At 42.6% G+C, this 17730-nt stretch overlaps 1 protein-coding gene across 1 annotated transcript in view; it reads right to left on the bottom strand.

Annotated features, from left to right (window-relative positions):
- Positions 1-954: 954 nt before the first annotated feature.
- Positions 955-17730, bottom strand: part of LOC124613533 (forkhead box protein L2-like) — a 162033-nt gene continuing 145257 nt past the window's right edge. Inside the window, exon 5 of the mRNA XM_047142243.1 lies at positions 955-1040. Coding sequence (XP_046998199.1) covers positions 955-1040 — 86 coding nt within the window. The remainder of the gene's footprint in view (positions 1041-17730) is intronic.

The raw sequence follows: 17730 nt of genomic DNA, 5'->3' as shown, positions 1-17730 counted from the left end.
GATAGAAATGTCACATGCACGCTTAGAGTAGCAGTTTGATGGTGACCGCTTTAAACAGAACTTGATTAATTTTCACACACATTTACTAAAATAATAACCAGCATAAAAATAACTTAACTTGGTTCTGGATGCTATTTACAATTGACACTCTGAAGTTCCTTTGGTCTTGGTATGTTAATCTTATTCTCACATATCTCTGATACTTGACAAAGTGGCTACACATTTATCTTTATGGCTATGTACAGGAATATGATGATCTTATTAGTCGCAGACTGAAACTTGACTATAGACTGGTACAGACTAATGAAGACTGGTACAGACTGGTGCAGACAAATGCAGACTGACTGATCGGAGGTCTGTACACTCGTTATAATACCTCGCGCATTCAGGTATCACTGCGCGAGTGTGATTCACGAGGAGAAAAGGTTCTACATTAGCAGAAATCTCATTGTCTGCGTTACATTTTAATACGCGGATCGGCGGAAGCAGAATTTGGTCCGTCTCTAAGGCAGCGCCATCTCGTAGTGCGGAGACGGACGAGCGCTGCGCCTGCGCTGTTGTGCTTAGCGGGGCGCGCTCTAGTGGGAAAGTTGTGTACGCTCTGACTACGTGGAACTGTGTACACAACAAGGACGTATCAGATACAAGCTGATAAGAACGGGTTGTTTATGTAGAGTGAATGTATAAGAGCGGTGAAGGGAAATGGAGGAAAAGGTATCAAATAAAATAATTGCCACTATACAAGTCGTCCGGCTGCACGTACTTAGCGCTACCCTTGTGGAGCCAGGGTGGGTCGTTATTTTAAAATAAAGATAAGACTGGGTAGGCAACCTGTGCAAGTGTAATTTGCACCAGAGTGCGAGAGTCTTTGGCCGTAGCCCTGGAGCCAGTGTCTGGCAGCGCGTCGGGCCATAGAGCTGGAGCTGCAGCAGCCAGAGGCCACTTGAGAGGCTCTCAGGCGACCGCCACTAGAGGCGAGCGCTCCCGGCCGCAGACGGCGGCGGCCACAAATCTCTGCCGGCCCTGCTCTCCAGCAGGCACTGTTGCGAATCCAGCTGAGGCGCCGGACACACTTTTTCTGCACAGTCTCGCGATACTGAGGCGCGGTTAAGTGCCTACTAACTAGAGGGGACACGGCACAAATAAATGGGCGATGGGAACATGTGGAGTACAGAATGCCGTAGCGGCCGTTATTGTTGTTGTTGTTGTTGCTGTAGTCTTCTTCCCAAAGGTTGGTTTGATGCAGTTCTCCACGCTAGTCTGTCCTGTGCAACCACCTTTTTCTATATAAATAAAAATCAGCTGCCGCATGTATGAAAAATCATCACCTGAGAGCGGCTTGACTGATTTGGTTGTTGTTTTGTTGTTGCGTTCCTTATTCTTAAGGTACAGTTTGTATGAAAGAAAATTTTTGGAAAGACCAACGGAAAAATTAAAATCAATTGCCGCACATATACCGGGTGATCAAAAAGTCAGTATAAATTTGAAAACTGAATAAATCACAGAATAATGTAGATAGAGAGGTACAAATTGACACACATGCTTGGAATGACATGGGGTTTTATTAGAACCAAAAACGTACAAAAGTTCAAAAAATGTCCGACAGATGGTGCTTCATCTGATCAGAATAGCAATAATTAGCATAACAAAGTAAGACAAAGCAAAGATGATGTTCCTTACAGTAAATGCTCAATATTTCCACCGTCATTCCTCAACAATAGCTGTAGTCGAGGAATAACGTTGTGAACAGCACTGTAAAGCATGCCCGGAGCTACGGTGAGGCATTGGCGTCGGATGTTGTCTTTCAGCATCCCTAGAGATGTCGGTCGATCACGATACACTTGCAACTTCAGGTAACCCCAAAGCCAATAATTGCACGGACTGAGGTCTGAGGACCCGGGAGGCCAAGCGTTGACGAAAGTGGCGTCTGAGCACACTATCATCACCAAACGACGCGCGCAAGATATTTTTCACGCGTCTAGCAATACTTTTTTTTATTCTAATAAAACCCCATGTCATTCCAAGCATGTGTGTCCATTTTTACCTCTCTATCTACATTATTCCTTGGTTTATTAAGTTTTCAAATTTATACTGACTTTTTGCTCACCCGGTACATCATCAATAAAGAACACAGGTTTGGTTTATGTCTGTCTTTGTTGTGTTCGTAATTGTCAAAACGAAGTTTGTATGAAAGAAAATTTTTGGAAAATCAGCCGGAAAAGTCGGAAATGAAAGTAAACTGTGAAAGATAATTAATTGAGAACAGCTAGAGCGATTTGGAAGATTTTTTATTTTATTTATTTACTTATTTATTTATTTTTTGTTTGTAATTATGAGTAGTGATAGTATTTTTGGTGTGTAAAATTTAAAAAAAACTGCATCCAATTTCACAGTTGCGCTGTCACATGTTTTAATTTTCAAAAGCTGCGACATGGTCTCGAGCTGAACAGTGACCCGAATATAGAATAAATTTCCTGCGCTTGACTTGTATGGCCATACATTTTTTGTCGTCATACTACCAGTTTCGGTCTTTAATGACCATCTGCAGATTTTCGACAAAATATGGGAAAAACACAAATACTCTAGCAGATTGTCTACAGCTTAAAACAATAAAATAGACCATAATGAAAAGTATTACTGACATGCATTTGTGCGCTTTAAGTATGTGTTATAAAAACATGTGCCAATATACTGGAGCCTTAACATCGTCAAATGCTAAACACAAAATCAGCGCCAGCATTGTCGAATATAATTAAATAAAAGTATATACAAGAGTCATCTTGTAAGCAGAACTACTGTTCAAAACAAACTGCCTTACAGTAGCCACAAAACGTTTGTGTTGCAATTTCGCCAGATGTCGCTACTTAGGCGTATACATATACTACAATGATTAATTGTACGATGCAAAATAAAGGGAGGTACAATCTATAAAGTCTGTAATGGGCTTATAAAGTGTAAGAGACATCATAGTAATAAAAAGCAATGAAATAAAACGCCACAAAAGTCAAATTGTTAAAGAGGAAAAAGTTAAGAGACAGTAATTGATTTATGCTCAAGTGGTGATATTAGAGATAATGAGATAAATAATAAACAGAGACAGTATTTGACATACGCTCAATGGCGATATTATAGGTAAAAATATAAATAATAACAGCGTTCCGAGTACACAGAATAAAATAAAAACGAGAATAATATAAAAATTACAAAACAAATAGCTAAAGAAGCTCATTGAATGAAAACATACTGTCGCACATAATCACGTTCCTCTAACCACTTCTCGCCTATGCGGCGTTCTGGCGTTAGCGCTAACAGAGGGGGCTGATTATGTGCGGCAGTCTTTTCATTCATTGGGCTTCTTTAGCTATTTGTTTTGTAATTTTTATATTATTCTGTGTACTTGGAAAGCTGTTTATCATTTATCTCATTATCTATAATATCGCCACTTGAGCACACGTCAATTACTGTCTCTTAACTTTTTCCTTTTTAACAATTTAACTTTTGTCATGTTTTATTTCATTGATTTTTGTTACTATAATGCCTCTTACACTTTATAAGCCCATTGCAGACTTTACTGACTGTACCTCCCTTTATTTTACATCGTACAATTAACTACTGCAGAACATTTATACGTCTAAGTAGCAACATCTGGCGAACTTACATTTCAAACATTTTGTGGCTACTGTAAGGCTGTTTGTTTTGAACAGTAGTGCTGCTGACAAGGTGACTCCTGTATATACTAATATTTAATTATATTCGACAATACTGGCGCAGATTTTGTGTTTAGCGTTTGACGACGCTAAGACTCCAGTATATTGGGACATGTTTTTATAACACATACTTAAAGCGCACAAATGCATGTCACTAATACTTTTCATTATGGTCTATTTTATTGTCTTAAGCTGTAGACAATCTGATAGAGTATTTGTGGATTTCCCACACTTTGCTGCAAACCTGAAGATGGTCATTATAGACCGAAACTGGTAGTCTAATGACAAAAAATTTGTGACCATAGATGTGAAGTAAAGGAAATGTGTAGCATATTTTTATAACAAAAAGATCAATTTGACACTTACCTGTATATAACAAATAAATACATATGTCATATACAAAGGGAGGTTGTTATCGAAAATCTCGAAATGGTCGTGACCGATTTACTACAAATTTTTACACAACACTCTGATGTACATAGGCTATATATTTTCTTAATATATTACATTTATATATTTATATGTAATATATGAAGGGAAAACTTTGTCACCAAAAATGCCGAAAATATCTTGACGGATTTGCTTCAAATTTTTGCATAATAGTCCGTTGAAGACTAAGACGGAAACGGACATAGTGGGGGGGGGGGGGGGGGGGGAGGAGGAGGAGGAGACGGACAGAGTTCGAGGGCGTGGATGTTTAGCACATAGAGATGGGGTGATGAGGTGATGTACGGAAGGAGAGGGGTGATGAGAAGATGTACAGAGAGAGGGGGAGGGCAAGGATTATAAGACGTATATGCAATACCCATACATGTTTAGCAATTGCGAAGCACTGCCGGGCTCGCTAGTCTTTTCATAAATACTGCAACCTACAGGCATTTAAAACTGCGTATTGTAGCCGAGCCGTGTTTTCCATCTAACTGAATCTTATTACTGTAACCAAGCCATAATTTCCGTGTACAGTTTCTCCCCGGCCCCACTCTTTCATCCGTTATCAAACTATTCCTCGATGCCTCAGAACATCTCCTATCAGGCGATCCTTTCTGTCACTGAAATTTCGCCATGAAATTCTTTCCTCTCCAACTCGATTTAGTTCCTTTTGATTAGTTACCCTACCTAAAAATCTAATCTTCAGCGTTTTTCTGTAGCACCACATTTCAGATGGTTGTATTCCCTCCTTGTCAGAACTGTTTATCATCCACTCCTCAGCCCTGTACGAGCCACATTCCAGACAGACATCAGAAAAGAATTCCTAACAGCTACCGCCAAATAGCAAAACTCTTCGTCTGTTTTTAGTGTCTCATTTTCTAATGTAGTTCTGCCAGCATCACATGATATTTTGTTTTGTTTTACTTTTGTTTACATTCACGTTATATTCCTTTATCCACTCCGTTAAACTGATATAGGAAGCTACTTTGCTGTCTCCAATGGAATTCTATGTTATCGGCAAATCTTAACGTTCTGTAAAACAGAAAAGAAAGCTGAAGAAAGATCAAGCACCCAGCGTCACATTTACAGGAGAGTGATTTTTTATTTCTGTCATGGTAATCAATTTAAAGTTCAGCTAAATGTTATTTTAGACTTTTTAAACATTTCCTTAAAAATTTTGAAGAAATTCACACTAAACAATTAAGCGCTAATGAATTACCATATTTTCTTGTCAAGTTATTTGCAGTTAGCTAGATCGATCGTACCAAGCGAGAGATCTTTTATTGCAAGTGGAGCGGAAGATCCACAAATGGAAATGAAATGAGCGCATGGCATCGTTGGCCGGGAGGCCCCATCCGGGGAAGTTCGGCTGCCGAGTGCGAGTCTTATTTCAGTCGACGCCACATTGGACGACTTGCGCGCCTGTGTCGAGGATGAAATGATGATGAGGACAGCACAACACCCAGTCCCCGAGCGGAGAAAATCTCCAACCCAGCTGGGGATCGAACCCGGACCCGCTTGCATGGGATGCGAGCACGTTGCCATCCAGCTAAGCAGGCGGACTTCGTAAATAGTGTCATGGAACTTTGGTGACGAAGATATTTGTGAATTCTCTATATACAGCGAAAGGAAACGTTGCTGGTAAAGGCTACTTAATATCTCTTCAAGTAATCTTAATCTAGTGACGCATTGCTGTCAGCAATGGATTTCTTACACTCTTGGGGGTGTTCGGTGTTGATTTGATGACGATGAAGCTAAAGTAACGTTTCTCTTCATTGTCCTGTATAATCACAGAATTAGAATATTATCGAATTTTGCAATGTTTATATGGTTTCTTGGAATGTTACGGTAATTAATCCTGACTACAGTCGTCATATATATGAGTATTTGGAATAGCATCCCAGTGAACTCGGGAGATACAAGCTACGCTTCGGATACGTGGAATATTACGTAATACTACTCCGTCACTATCATTGTTTAGGAATGTGTTGTCAACAGCAAGACTGAACTGAAAACAGCACAACACCACTACTCTTATACATATTACACCAGTAGTGGCGATGGTACTCGATAAAAAGCACTAGATTAGTTAAATGTGCGTTTTATTACATCCAGTGCCATCAACATGCTAAATTGTCGCCGATCCAGTGCAGGACACGTGCTAGTATCGTTGCTGATACTGTACGGATGATAACACATTTAAGTAAATAGAAATTGAAGAAGCCAATTATATACGTAACTAAAATATATGTTACAAGCGACACCGAAAATAAGGTTAGAACTGAGGTTTATCCTCACTACTCAAGTTATCAAGGCAGCGCACCAATCTGCGAAGATGCTCGTAAGGAAGAGAAGCAGTGTCTCTGTCTGTACAGTTTAGCAGCGTCCAAGAAAGAGAAGGAAATATGGTCTAAGGCGCTCGCGTACAGACATGCTCTTCTGGAACATCACTCTCGGAAAAAGCGCCAGGTAATCAAAAGGTAACCAACCTCTAGCGCTGATTACTTTCAACTCTTTTTTCATATGGTTTACATGATCAATTTGCTAATTTAATAAGGCAGTCAGCCTCTTTTCAATCTTAATATAGCTGTTACCATTTCATTGTTATTAATTATAATTTTATCTCAGTTACGATATTCCTTTTCTATTCGCTGGTCGCTAGGGTGTTTTTCTCCGAAAATCCCGCCGCCAACATCCATAGATAATCGTTACGGAGTGCTCTGCACCTTATGCCAGGTTGAACTACTTGACAGCGCCTGATATAGTTTGAATTCTCAGGATACTGTCGAGAGTAAGTGCCGTGTGTCCTGTACGGTCAGTACCTGATGAAAATGAACCTCTACAGAATTCACATCCCTCTCCTATATTAAATATTTTATTATTGTAAATGTTTGGGTGGTACAAAACATTTCAGATTCGAAAAATAATAGTTTACATTCCTCCAGCATCTATTAAGGGTTTGGAACAGTTTATTTCTGGGAAACAGGATAAAATCCCATCAACCTTATGAGGATTCAGGCTATTTAGCATGCCAAAAGCAGCCCTGCATCTTGTTAAGTGGGTCTTGATATTAGTTTGTCCAAAGACAGTCAAATCATTTGACAAAATATTAGTCACACCATGAAAAGTCCACAGCGGTTGCTTTCGAGCGGTGTAGATTGTGTATAGTTGGTACCAGGCGGTCATGTGCCTCTCCATCGCTGGCGTGAGTCATGGCACGTGCCAGTCGATTGTACGGAATCGGTGCAGTAAGGTGGGTGCGCGAGGAGACTTTACAAAATAGTTGAAAGTAACTGTAATATTTGGACATGCCCATGACCACACAGTGCGTGGAGTTCCGCGATTTGTTGGTGTATCAGTGCGGACTGTCAGGCATTCACACAAAGAGTGATGTATGACTGGCCGGAATGTAACACAGCGTAAGAATAGCGGTCGCAAAAAGACCCTAATTGGCAGGGACTGCAGACGACCGCCACGCCTTGTCATTGGCAACTGGTGTCAAACTGATCTGGAATTGCTGCTCTCAGTGAATGCAGATCCATCTCAAATAGCTTCCGAGAGCGATACTGCGAACGGAACTGGATGCAATGGACATCCGGAGTGGGATACCTCGCAAAAGTCCATTACTCCTAGTAGTAAATAAAGCTGCACGTTTTCAATAGACCTAAAGACGCAGAAACAATAGCTGATTGGAAGAATGCAGTGTCGCAAGGCGAGTCTCCATTTTGCCTGTTTTCAAGTGACCCAAGTGTCCGTCTCCGTAGATGAGTGGTCACGGCGGCTGACTACCACGCAGGGGACCCAGGTTTGATTCCCGTAACTGCCAGGTATTTTCCCTTGGTGGGGGGACTGGTACGGGGTGCCCTCAAACTCGTGAGGCCAACTGAGGAGCTACTCAGCGCGATCAGTAGCGGTTCCAAGGTCAAGAAACCCGACAACAGCCGGGAGAGTGGTCTGCTTACCACATCCATCCACATCCATCCATACCGCATCCAATGCCGCCATTGGCAGAGTACGACACGGTGGTTGCTCGGGCCAGGTTAGCCCTCTAGGGCCATAGCACGGAACTTTATCTGAAGTGATGCAAAGCGTTGCGTGCATTACGACCCAACGACGCATTTAATGCTCAGTATGTGGAGGAGATTCTGTAATGTTTTGGGGATGTATTGGAATCACCCATTGGCGTTGTCGTGACCATAAACAAGAATGTCTATCTCAACGCGTTACCTTTTCTGCTGCATATTCATGATGAGTATGCTGTGCACAGCTACGGTTGCAGTTTCGAATCCTGCCTCGGGTATGGATGTGTGTGATGTCCTTAGGTTAGTTAGGTTTAAGTGGTTCTAAATCTTGGGGACTGATGAACTCAGATGTTAAGTCCCATAGTGCTTAGAGCCATTTGAACCATTTTGCTGTGCAAACTCCCGTCTTCCGAGGTGACAACAGTAGTAGTCACAGTGCGGTACGAATTATTTCCTGATTTGACGAATGCTTAGGCACCCTGCGGGATTTCGAATTTCCTGCTAAGTGACCCGATCTTATTCCCATGGAAAATTTCTCGGACCAACTAGAAAAGCGGTTGAAACGAATCCTGCAATTTGGTAGCGCTATGTTATCAATCATCAGTGAGTGGCTTCACATGGTATTAGGGATATAGGAACAGATATTTTGATCGTTGGTACCTTAATATGTACCCACTTCTTTCTGACAACTGTCCTATCTCTACGTTTCGCAAGCACAGCACATAATTTGCCACCTGATGTTTTCTGCACGCTCGTAACCACATCGCTAAGTGGACAAAGCATCTACTTGTCTCCACTTCAATACGTGACCTGCTGTCCAGGAGAAAGCGAACATTAACGGCTTGCTTGCGTCATATGTACTTAGTTTTACTAACCAACCTAAAAAAATATACTACTCGTAACAGCTCTAATTAGTAGTCTGCAAATGAAATAAATACTGTTTCGTTCGAAGTTCGTCTAGCCGAGAATTGGCATGCTGAACAGGAAAAATCACCGTGAGCATTGAGGCAGTCATCCTACCGACACATCAAGCTGAAGATACCTATTGATAAAACACTGTGTCCTTCTGTGTGAAGAAGCGCGTAACTGTCTGCTGCACATCCTCATCCGACAGAAGTCGGCGACCGTTGAAGGTTTCTTTAAGGGATCCAAGGTGCGATGGTCGGAGGTGAGAGATCGGAGAACTATAGGGTGGGTCCTCGAGTGTCTCCCACTTGATGAGGCACATTTCTCAGGTCCACCGGCGTCTTGTGTCGAATCGCGAACAGTACAGCACTTGGTGCATCTTTCCACGATTGCGGTTTTTGACAGGTTCTTCGTTCTCTGATGGGTATCTACCAGTGTTTGTCATTAGGCAGCCGAGAACGGAATAACAGCAAGTTTGACTTGTTTGGATGTATTTCGTAACAAAGTCGCCATAGTTCACGTTTCTGCATTTGCTGCACACACGTGTGAAAGACACGAATGCCTCACTAATCCGTTGCCTACATGTATATACCCGTAACGGAGTTGCGCTACGTTACACACACGCTGCACCAACGACCTCGGATGAAAACTTTATGAGCGCCTCTTATAGCACAATACACCTGCAAAAACTTGTGGACTCTCTTCCTCACCGAACTGAAGCCATTATCGAGGCTGTAGGCGGTATTACGCGATATTAGTGCGCTGTGTCCTAGGTGTGAGCAATTCTTCGTTCGGTGTCGCTGTTGTGTGGAATGTAGGGCTGTTAGTGTGCTTTCACTTTCGCTGGCGCCCCAGAGTGAGAGGTGTTGCGTTAATCGGCTGGCGACGGCAGCTGGACGGCCGCTATCTGCTCCGGCGATTACAGAAGGGCCGGTCGCCATTAAGTTGTCCCGCGCGCTGACTTACGACCGCGGCTGCAGTTCGTCCGTCACGCCGGCGGATCAGCGCCGCCGCTGCAAGGCCGGCGCACAGCCTCACGCCGTCTTCAACAGCTGGCGAACTGAAAGGCTCCACGTACACATTTACGATCAAATTCCAGGTGACGTATGTGCATCGCGCTACAGATGCGCTGTAATACATTTATTTCGCGTGTTCCTAGTAGCAGGAATTTTGCGTTGCATGGTGCGTAATGCCATCGGTGCAATGCGTCTTTCCCCCGACAGTGACAAAATATTGAAAATTTTTGCCGTAATTCTACACCGTTTTACGTCAGCCGTGACAGGTCAACTGCTTCTGGAGGAGTCAAACGCGTTGTACGCTGATTTGCTGCAAATCAGGTGAAATTCAATTCACAATGGCTACAATGTGTACTAAAAAGCTCAAAGTGCGTTTCAGTGCCGAGAAAAATGAACTGTTAATTGACGCCATGTCGAAGAAACATTGCTAGAGTTTTTCTACGATTCGCATATGTTTCTTCTTCGTCCATTACACACGATCCAGTCACACTAATATGGCCACCAAATAAGTCGACGTCAGCGTGGAATAACCACTCACAAACGGCAGGTGGCAACACTAGCAGTGGAGGGCATATAAAGCGTGTCGGAGGGACGCGGAAAACAGCGCAGTCGTTGCATCATTACTGACATGGAGCAATTTATCTGACGTCCAAAAGGGCATGATCATTGAATTTCGGGCCAAGGTTGGAAGCATTTCCGAAACAGCAAAGTTTCTAAGCTCTTCGCGTATTGCTGTAATTAAGGCTTAACGTGCCTGGCAAAAAGGCGATACCCAAAACTGCTGCCGAGGTATCTTTGGTTCACAACGGGCCATAGAAGTGAGGGGTAAACGACGGCTACGGAGATGTATGCAGGCCAATTGACGTGCAACTGACGGGCAACTGACAGCCCAGATGAACCAAGGGGCTGTTGACAGTGCATGCTCTACGATCAATCAGCGAACGTTGCTTCACATGGCTCTCCACAGCAGGCGGCCAGCTCACGAACTCTTGAAGACTAATGTTCATCGGCGACGAAGGCTGGAATTTTCACGCCAATACCGCAATTGGACGTCTACTGAGTAGCGTCAGGCGGCCTTTCTACACGAATTACATTTATGCTCCATCGGACAGAAGGCCATTATTGCGTAAGGCGTGAAACGTCTTAAACCAAACACTCTCCAAACATCGATGGAAGGGTCCAGTCCCGAGGAGAGGGTGATGCGGTCTGGGGAATGTTTTCATGGTATTCCCTGGGTGGCCTCCTCCATTCTGGAAGGCACAGTGACTCAACACAAGTATGCGTCTTTTCCTGGGGACCATGTCCACACCTATATGCAGTTTGTTTTCCCTCGGCTCTGTGGTATCTACCAGCAGGACAATGCTGCCTGTGGCACAGGGCGCAGTGTATGTGCATGGATCGAAGAGCACCAGGACGAGTTTACCGTACTTCCCTGGCCCCCAGACTCACCGGTTTTAAACCCAATCTAGAATCTGTGAGATCATCTGAATCGGGCTGTTCGCGCCATGGATCCTCAGACGAGATACCTCGGGCAACTGGCCACAATACTGGAGTGGGCGTGGCTCCACATCCCTGTCGGTACGTTCCAAAAGCTCAATGACTCTCTTCCTGTAAGAGTCACAACGATCCGCGCAGCAAAATATGGCTATTCAGGCTTTTGGCAGGTGATGACGTTGATGTGACTGGATAGCGTACGTTTAGCTATCAGCAAAGCCAGGAGTTTCCTTTTCTTCCATGCGATCCATCATTGCTGTATAGAATATTAACAGTTCGGTTAAAGGAACATCACTTTGAACAATAATCCCAAACAGCTCGTTTTGACTGAACGGTTTACGAGTTCGTGGTTTAACTTTCTGGCAACACACAAGTTCGCAACATGTTTAATTTTCGCCTCTCTCTCGACGCACAACGCCCTATTCTGTTCCTGCGTGCAAAGTTCCTGCTCCTAAGAAAACCCAACTTCAGATAATTCATCAAATGGTTCAAATGGCTCTGAGCACTATGGGACTTAACATCTATGGTCATCAGTCCCCTAGAACTTAGAACTACTTAAACCTAACTAACCTAAGGACAGCACACAACACCCAGTCATCGCGAGGCAGAGAAAATCCCTGACCCCGCCGGGAATCGAACCCGGGAACACGGGCGTGGGAAGCGAGAACGCTACCGCACGACCACGAGATGCGGACGATAATTCATCGACTTGAGTCATACTCACCGATCTGGTTGGCGCACTGCTCAGTATTCAGGAGGGCAGTGGCTCAGACCTTTATCTGGCCATCATGATTTAGGTTTATTGTGGCTTTTCCAAATTATCTAACGACATCGTCATGGAATGGAACTTGAAACACCAATCTCCTTTCCTTCTCCAAGTAGCACCCATTTATTTCTGTACCCAACAAGAAGAAACAAGCTTGTTAAAATGTAACGGCCAGCGTCTGTTGTGGTTCGCCTCGCTTGCCAAATTCTTGCTCTAAAAAGTGAAACATAACTTGGGAGATATCATACCGTGTGGACTTGGAAACACCCGACTTGACCCTACTTAAAGGCGTGAATCAAGCAGTCAGTCCGAACATCGATTAACCATAGTTTGTAACGGGGATGCAAATGAAAATGAAGGGCCGTACCACATCACAACGACGGGAGGAATTCTAGATTTTACTTATTAACTGAATCGGTGAATTGAAAAACGGATAATCTCCCAGCAATCTTTAGGAGCCATAGAAAACTGTTTTATTACAGAACTGGCTTAAGTAAGGCGTCGTAATTGTGCTGAGTAGCAGCTGGTCTCAGGATGAAATAATATACACCATTATAACATACTACAGCCACCGAGTGTGGTTAGTAATCCAGTCTGAATGTGCTGCAGATGACCCTTTTTCGAACTAGCGTTCTGTTGCAGCGAAATGATTGTGGTACACAAGTTCCTGTTATTTATCTTCATTATAAGAATAAAAGAGTTTGTTATGAGCCTATAGGTTCATTTATTGGTTACCGAAAGTACAACCACAGCCAAAATACAGCAAAACAGACATTGGTGGGTATGCTTCGTCATTATCTTGCCCACCCTTCGCTGGCAACTGGTAGATATTGTTATAAAATGATTTCTGCTCCTCAGGTATGTATGCCAGAATGTATACGATGCATAGTGTCTTCTTTTTTACGGGGACAGGTTCACCATATGCTTGTTTATCTGGGCATGGCCCTTCTCTAACTCTTACTCACCTAACGAGCGCTTCTGTTGATAGACTAAGACTCCTTGTTATACCAAATTTTTCGAACAGGTATAATGCTCAGTTCTCGCTGGAAAACGTAATTTGAAAAAAAAAAAGTGGACATGGCCCCCTTTCCAACTCACCGACTGCATTGAAATGTATTCTGAATTAAATATTTACAAACAAATGAATGTTTAGCATAAAAATCAGGAGGAAAGATTGCGCTAGTACTCAGTACCAGATTTCAAATGCAGTCAAGCATAAATTAAAAATAAAAGTTACGGAATGAAATCAGGGATGCCGCAGAAGGGCTGAGACGAGCGAGCGAGAGAGAAAGATAATAGCAATAAGAAGCAACGATGGAACTTGATAGCGTCTTACGTAGGCTGTAGGCCCTAACATCTCACCGAGTTAAGCAGAAGGCAGCCGCCGGTTATTTTCCGACCGTGTGAATCGCATAAATTGTTCACGCCTTGCGAGCGGTAAAAATAATAATCGATTTTCAAAGACTGTCACTCCTATACATGCGTGAAGGGGTTCTATGCGCTTATCAGTACGTCCTCTGTGATGGACACTGACTACGCGAATGCTGTGTGTTGACTGCTGCAGAATACTGGCAAAAGTGAGGCTGGATGACTCTGCTCGGCTCTATTCAAAAAGTCGGTGTCACTAAGAAAACAGCAAACTGCTACGCTAGGCACCACTTCATACCACCACACTAAATTACCGTTCCTACACAAATCTGAGAGAACTCTCCGATCTCCAGATATGTTGGTTTGTCGTTGCCTGGCTGGTCCTGACTGCCAACTACCTCCCAGGAAAATATCAGTGCGCTCCTAGCGTCCTCCCTTAAACCAAAGAGCGTCTCCAATGGCTACCGACGTCTCGTTGATCACATATAATTACAGTCTGAAAGACAAAAGCATTTTTTTCTTCGAAGTTTGAAAGGCGTTGCATTAAAATTAACCTTGTTCGAAATTACACGTTTACAGTCAAAATGATGAAATGTAACTTCCTGGAGGCAAGTTTCTTTTTTTTTTTAATTTTACTTTATACATTAATTCCCTAACAAAATAAATGACGTGTCACGACTTGAACTAAACGTTCTAGGTAATGTGGGAAGGTGGGAAGATATTCCAGTTTAACAAATACGACAAGAAAACCGCTAAAGACGACATGAGTAGTCAGCAACACACATTCAGCTCTGGGGAAGAGAATGCAGAAGATCTGCAGCAGAAATTCATACGTACTAAAAGTAATTTACTAAATACGTTTCTACGATGTAAGACGGTGACAACACATAGTCGCACCGCGATTCAACAACGATTTGGAAAGTTCTTTCGAAAACACAGAGAGCTGCGTAGCAGATTTAAACGAAATAGAATTCTTCGTGAACAAACGTAAGACAGCCACGCGAGAATCTTTTCAGGAATTTGATAAAAGAAGCTAACTAATTATAATACTACCAAAACGGAAGGCTGAAAGAGTAAAAAATATCTTCAAAAATTATTTCACCCAAAAAAGATCACTAGGCAGGTCTTATTTGCGACCGTTCCACGAAATCGAAAACGACTGATACAGAAATATGTGGGAGCGAACTGAGAAACCTGCTCATGTCGCTAGATAGAAAAGTGATCACTTGATATAATGGGGCTGACCTTTTTTCTACCAATAGAGAACTGTAGGTCGCTGAAGTAACGGTGCTTTCCATGTGATAGGAAGGTGATTGAGATCGTTCCGGTCCATAACAAGTCTCACACCCGCGCAACGCAGAAATAAAAACGTATCTCACTGGTGTCAGACTCTTGTAGAACTGTGCAACATACTTTGTGCTCGAACGTGATGACTTGCCTACAAGCAGTCAAGAGTAGTTCGCAAGCATCTATCCGAATAGCTCATCGTAAACAAGATTCAGGAGGTTTTAAACAGCAGCTTTTGGGTTCATCCCACGTTTTATGAGTTATGAAATACCTTAGATACAGTCACGCACTATTGCAACATAGACAGAAGAAATGTTTACATGATGTCCAACTTGGTATGCTTCTGGATTGAAGACAACCTAGTAAGCGGAAATGAGTACCTCTTTCTTAATGGTGACACGTAGAAGGAAATGAAAATAACGTACAGTAAATGTGATAGAACCTTTACGGCAATCAGTGTGCGGGATTGTTAACATATGGGACATTTGTATACAGGTAAGACATATCGTTCGAAAATTGTTGGGAACTACAGCTAGATTTTCAGATTATCAGTGCTTACTGCAAGCACTGGTTGATCACATTCAACATAAATGCCCGCAAATAAAATGCCAGGCTGCATCTTTGACAATCAGCCCCTAGAGTCAATCAGATCTGTCAATGACTCACTTGCTAGCAGTCCGGAACAGAATGCAACCATCTCGCTTCTCCTTGCCAGTCATATACAACTAGTAGAAGTTTCACTCGCCTCCAGATTGCATTCGGCTGCTTACGGGTACAATGAGTTGTAATAAGATGAAAAACAGCCGACCAGTTGCAATGGATAAAGCAATCTTTACCTAGGTTTCGACAGATTTAAATCTATCTTCTTCAGAAGGCGGCAGTATTACATTAATATGGAATGATATGTCATTGTCGTTTTTACAAATATCTGCATAGATCCATTAGTCCAAAATAAAATATAGCCCTGAAAATATTTTATTTTGGACTAATGGATCTATGCAGATATTTGTAAAAACGACAATGACATATCATTCCATATTAATGTAATACTGCCGCCTTCTGAAGAAGATAGATTTAAATCTGTCGAAACCTAGGTAAAGATTGCTTTATCCATTGCAACTGGTCGGCTGTTTTTAATCTTATTACGTGGAACCGTTGCTGTTGCGCAGCTATGTTTAAAATACTACAATGAGTTGTTTTAGAACAAGTAGCTACATTCGACTAAAGAAAATTGAAATAAGATTATTTTGACAACTGTGTAGATGGACTGCTTCCATGTCTCGCAGTCATGGGCGCCCGCAGAAAGTTTTCCAAGATTCAAAACTTGTCAGTTTTGATATGTCTGATTCGGTGAGTTTGTAAATGTATGGTGCCAGTTGTTTTAGTATTTTTAAGGTAGCATATTTCACAGCGCATGCAAAGTACAGTACTTTATGTTATTAACTTGAATATGGTCGAAACCATTTGATTCAATGGACTGAAATTAAATACTCCCATGCTTAAATCCAGGCTACAAAACGAGTTATGAAATTAGGCTAAAATATTGACAAAAATAATTCATTCATGCTGTCATAATGTTAGGTTGAAGTGAAATATAAAAACTGAAATAGGAAAGAAAGTCAGACTGATTGAAGAAATTCTGCTGGATGTCAAGAAAAATGCCACATTAATACCCTTCGAAGTGGAGCAACAGCGAACAAACTATAAAAAAGTCTTCGATGATGCCCTTTGGCTAAACTCTCTAAAGAATCGTTCTAAGAAATACCGAATTAAGGTATTTGCTCTATCAGTATTTGATCTGCTTATACATGCTTTTAGGTTATCCAAGTCTCCACAACGCGATCGCGACTCTTAAATAGGTGTATTTGTTCTCTGTTTTCTATGTAGATCAACCTGAAGATGCCTAAATAAGGCGAAACGCGTAGTTGAAAAATTAAAAAAAGTAAAATTGCAACCAAGACTGTTTTTAGCCAATACATTAAAGAGAAGTTGTGTTGGAGGTACTTATCTTCTAGCGAGTAGTAAACATTTTCAGCCAAGAAAAGGCGACGGCGTTGAGAAGCCATTATGACCCATGAGCGGTCGATTACCTCTCAGAATCCGCTGAGACTATTCGGAGTTGGCCCCCAAGGGACCCACAATGGCACCGTCGTCTACCAGGATTAAAATTATAATGGACTGAGCGAACACCGTCATATCCGTGAGATGTCTCTCAAAGCGTTTTAGTAGAATTCTGGAACGATGGAAGAGTATAATGTCTTGATAAAGGGATGGGTCACCTGCGGAATGCCACAGGCGATCTAACTAGTGCATATGCTGAGACAGAAAGTTCTCGTCACGTTCACCAACGTGAGACATTTGCAGACGCATCAGTAACCCCATATGAGCCTAGGCTGAATGTTACACAGTAGAACGCCTCCACCACTCGCCTGGTTCAAATGGCTCTGAGCACTATGGGACTTAACATCTGAGGTCATCAGTCCCCTAGAACATAGAACTACTTAAACGTAACTAACCTAAGGACATCACACACATCCATGCCCGAGGCAGGATTCGAACCTGCGACCGCAGTGGTCGCGCGGTTCCAGACTGAAGCGTCTAGAGCCGCTCGGCCACACTGGCCGGCCCACCACTCGCCTGAATGATATTCTATCGGCAAATGGAATGCATCGTTTTATGTGGTTCCCAACCCACTCGTACCCTGCCGCAGTAGTGCACCCCGATTCATTAGCTCA

The sequence above is a fragment of the Schistocerca americana genome, chromosome 4, assembly GCF_021461395.2.
Source record: "Schistocerca americana isolate TAMUIC-IGC-003095 chromosome 4, iqSchAmer2.1, whole genome shotgun sequence".
NCBI classification, from domain to species: Eukaryota; Metazoa; Arthropoda; class Insecta; order Orthoptera; family Acrididae; genus Schistocerca; species Schistocerca americana.
This window is presented reverse-complemented; position numbering and strand designations above follow the sequence as displayed.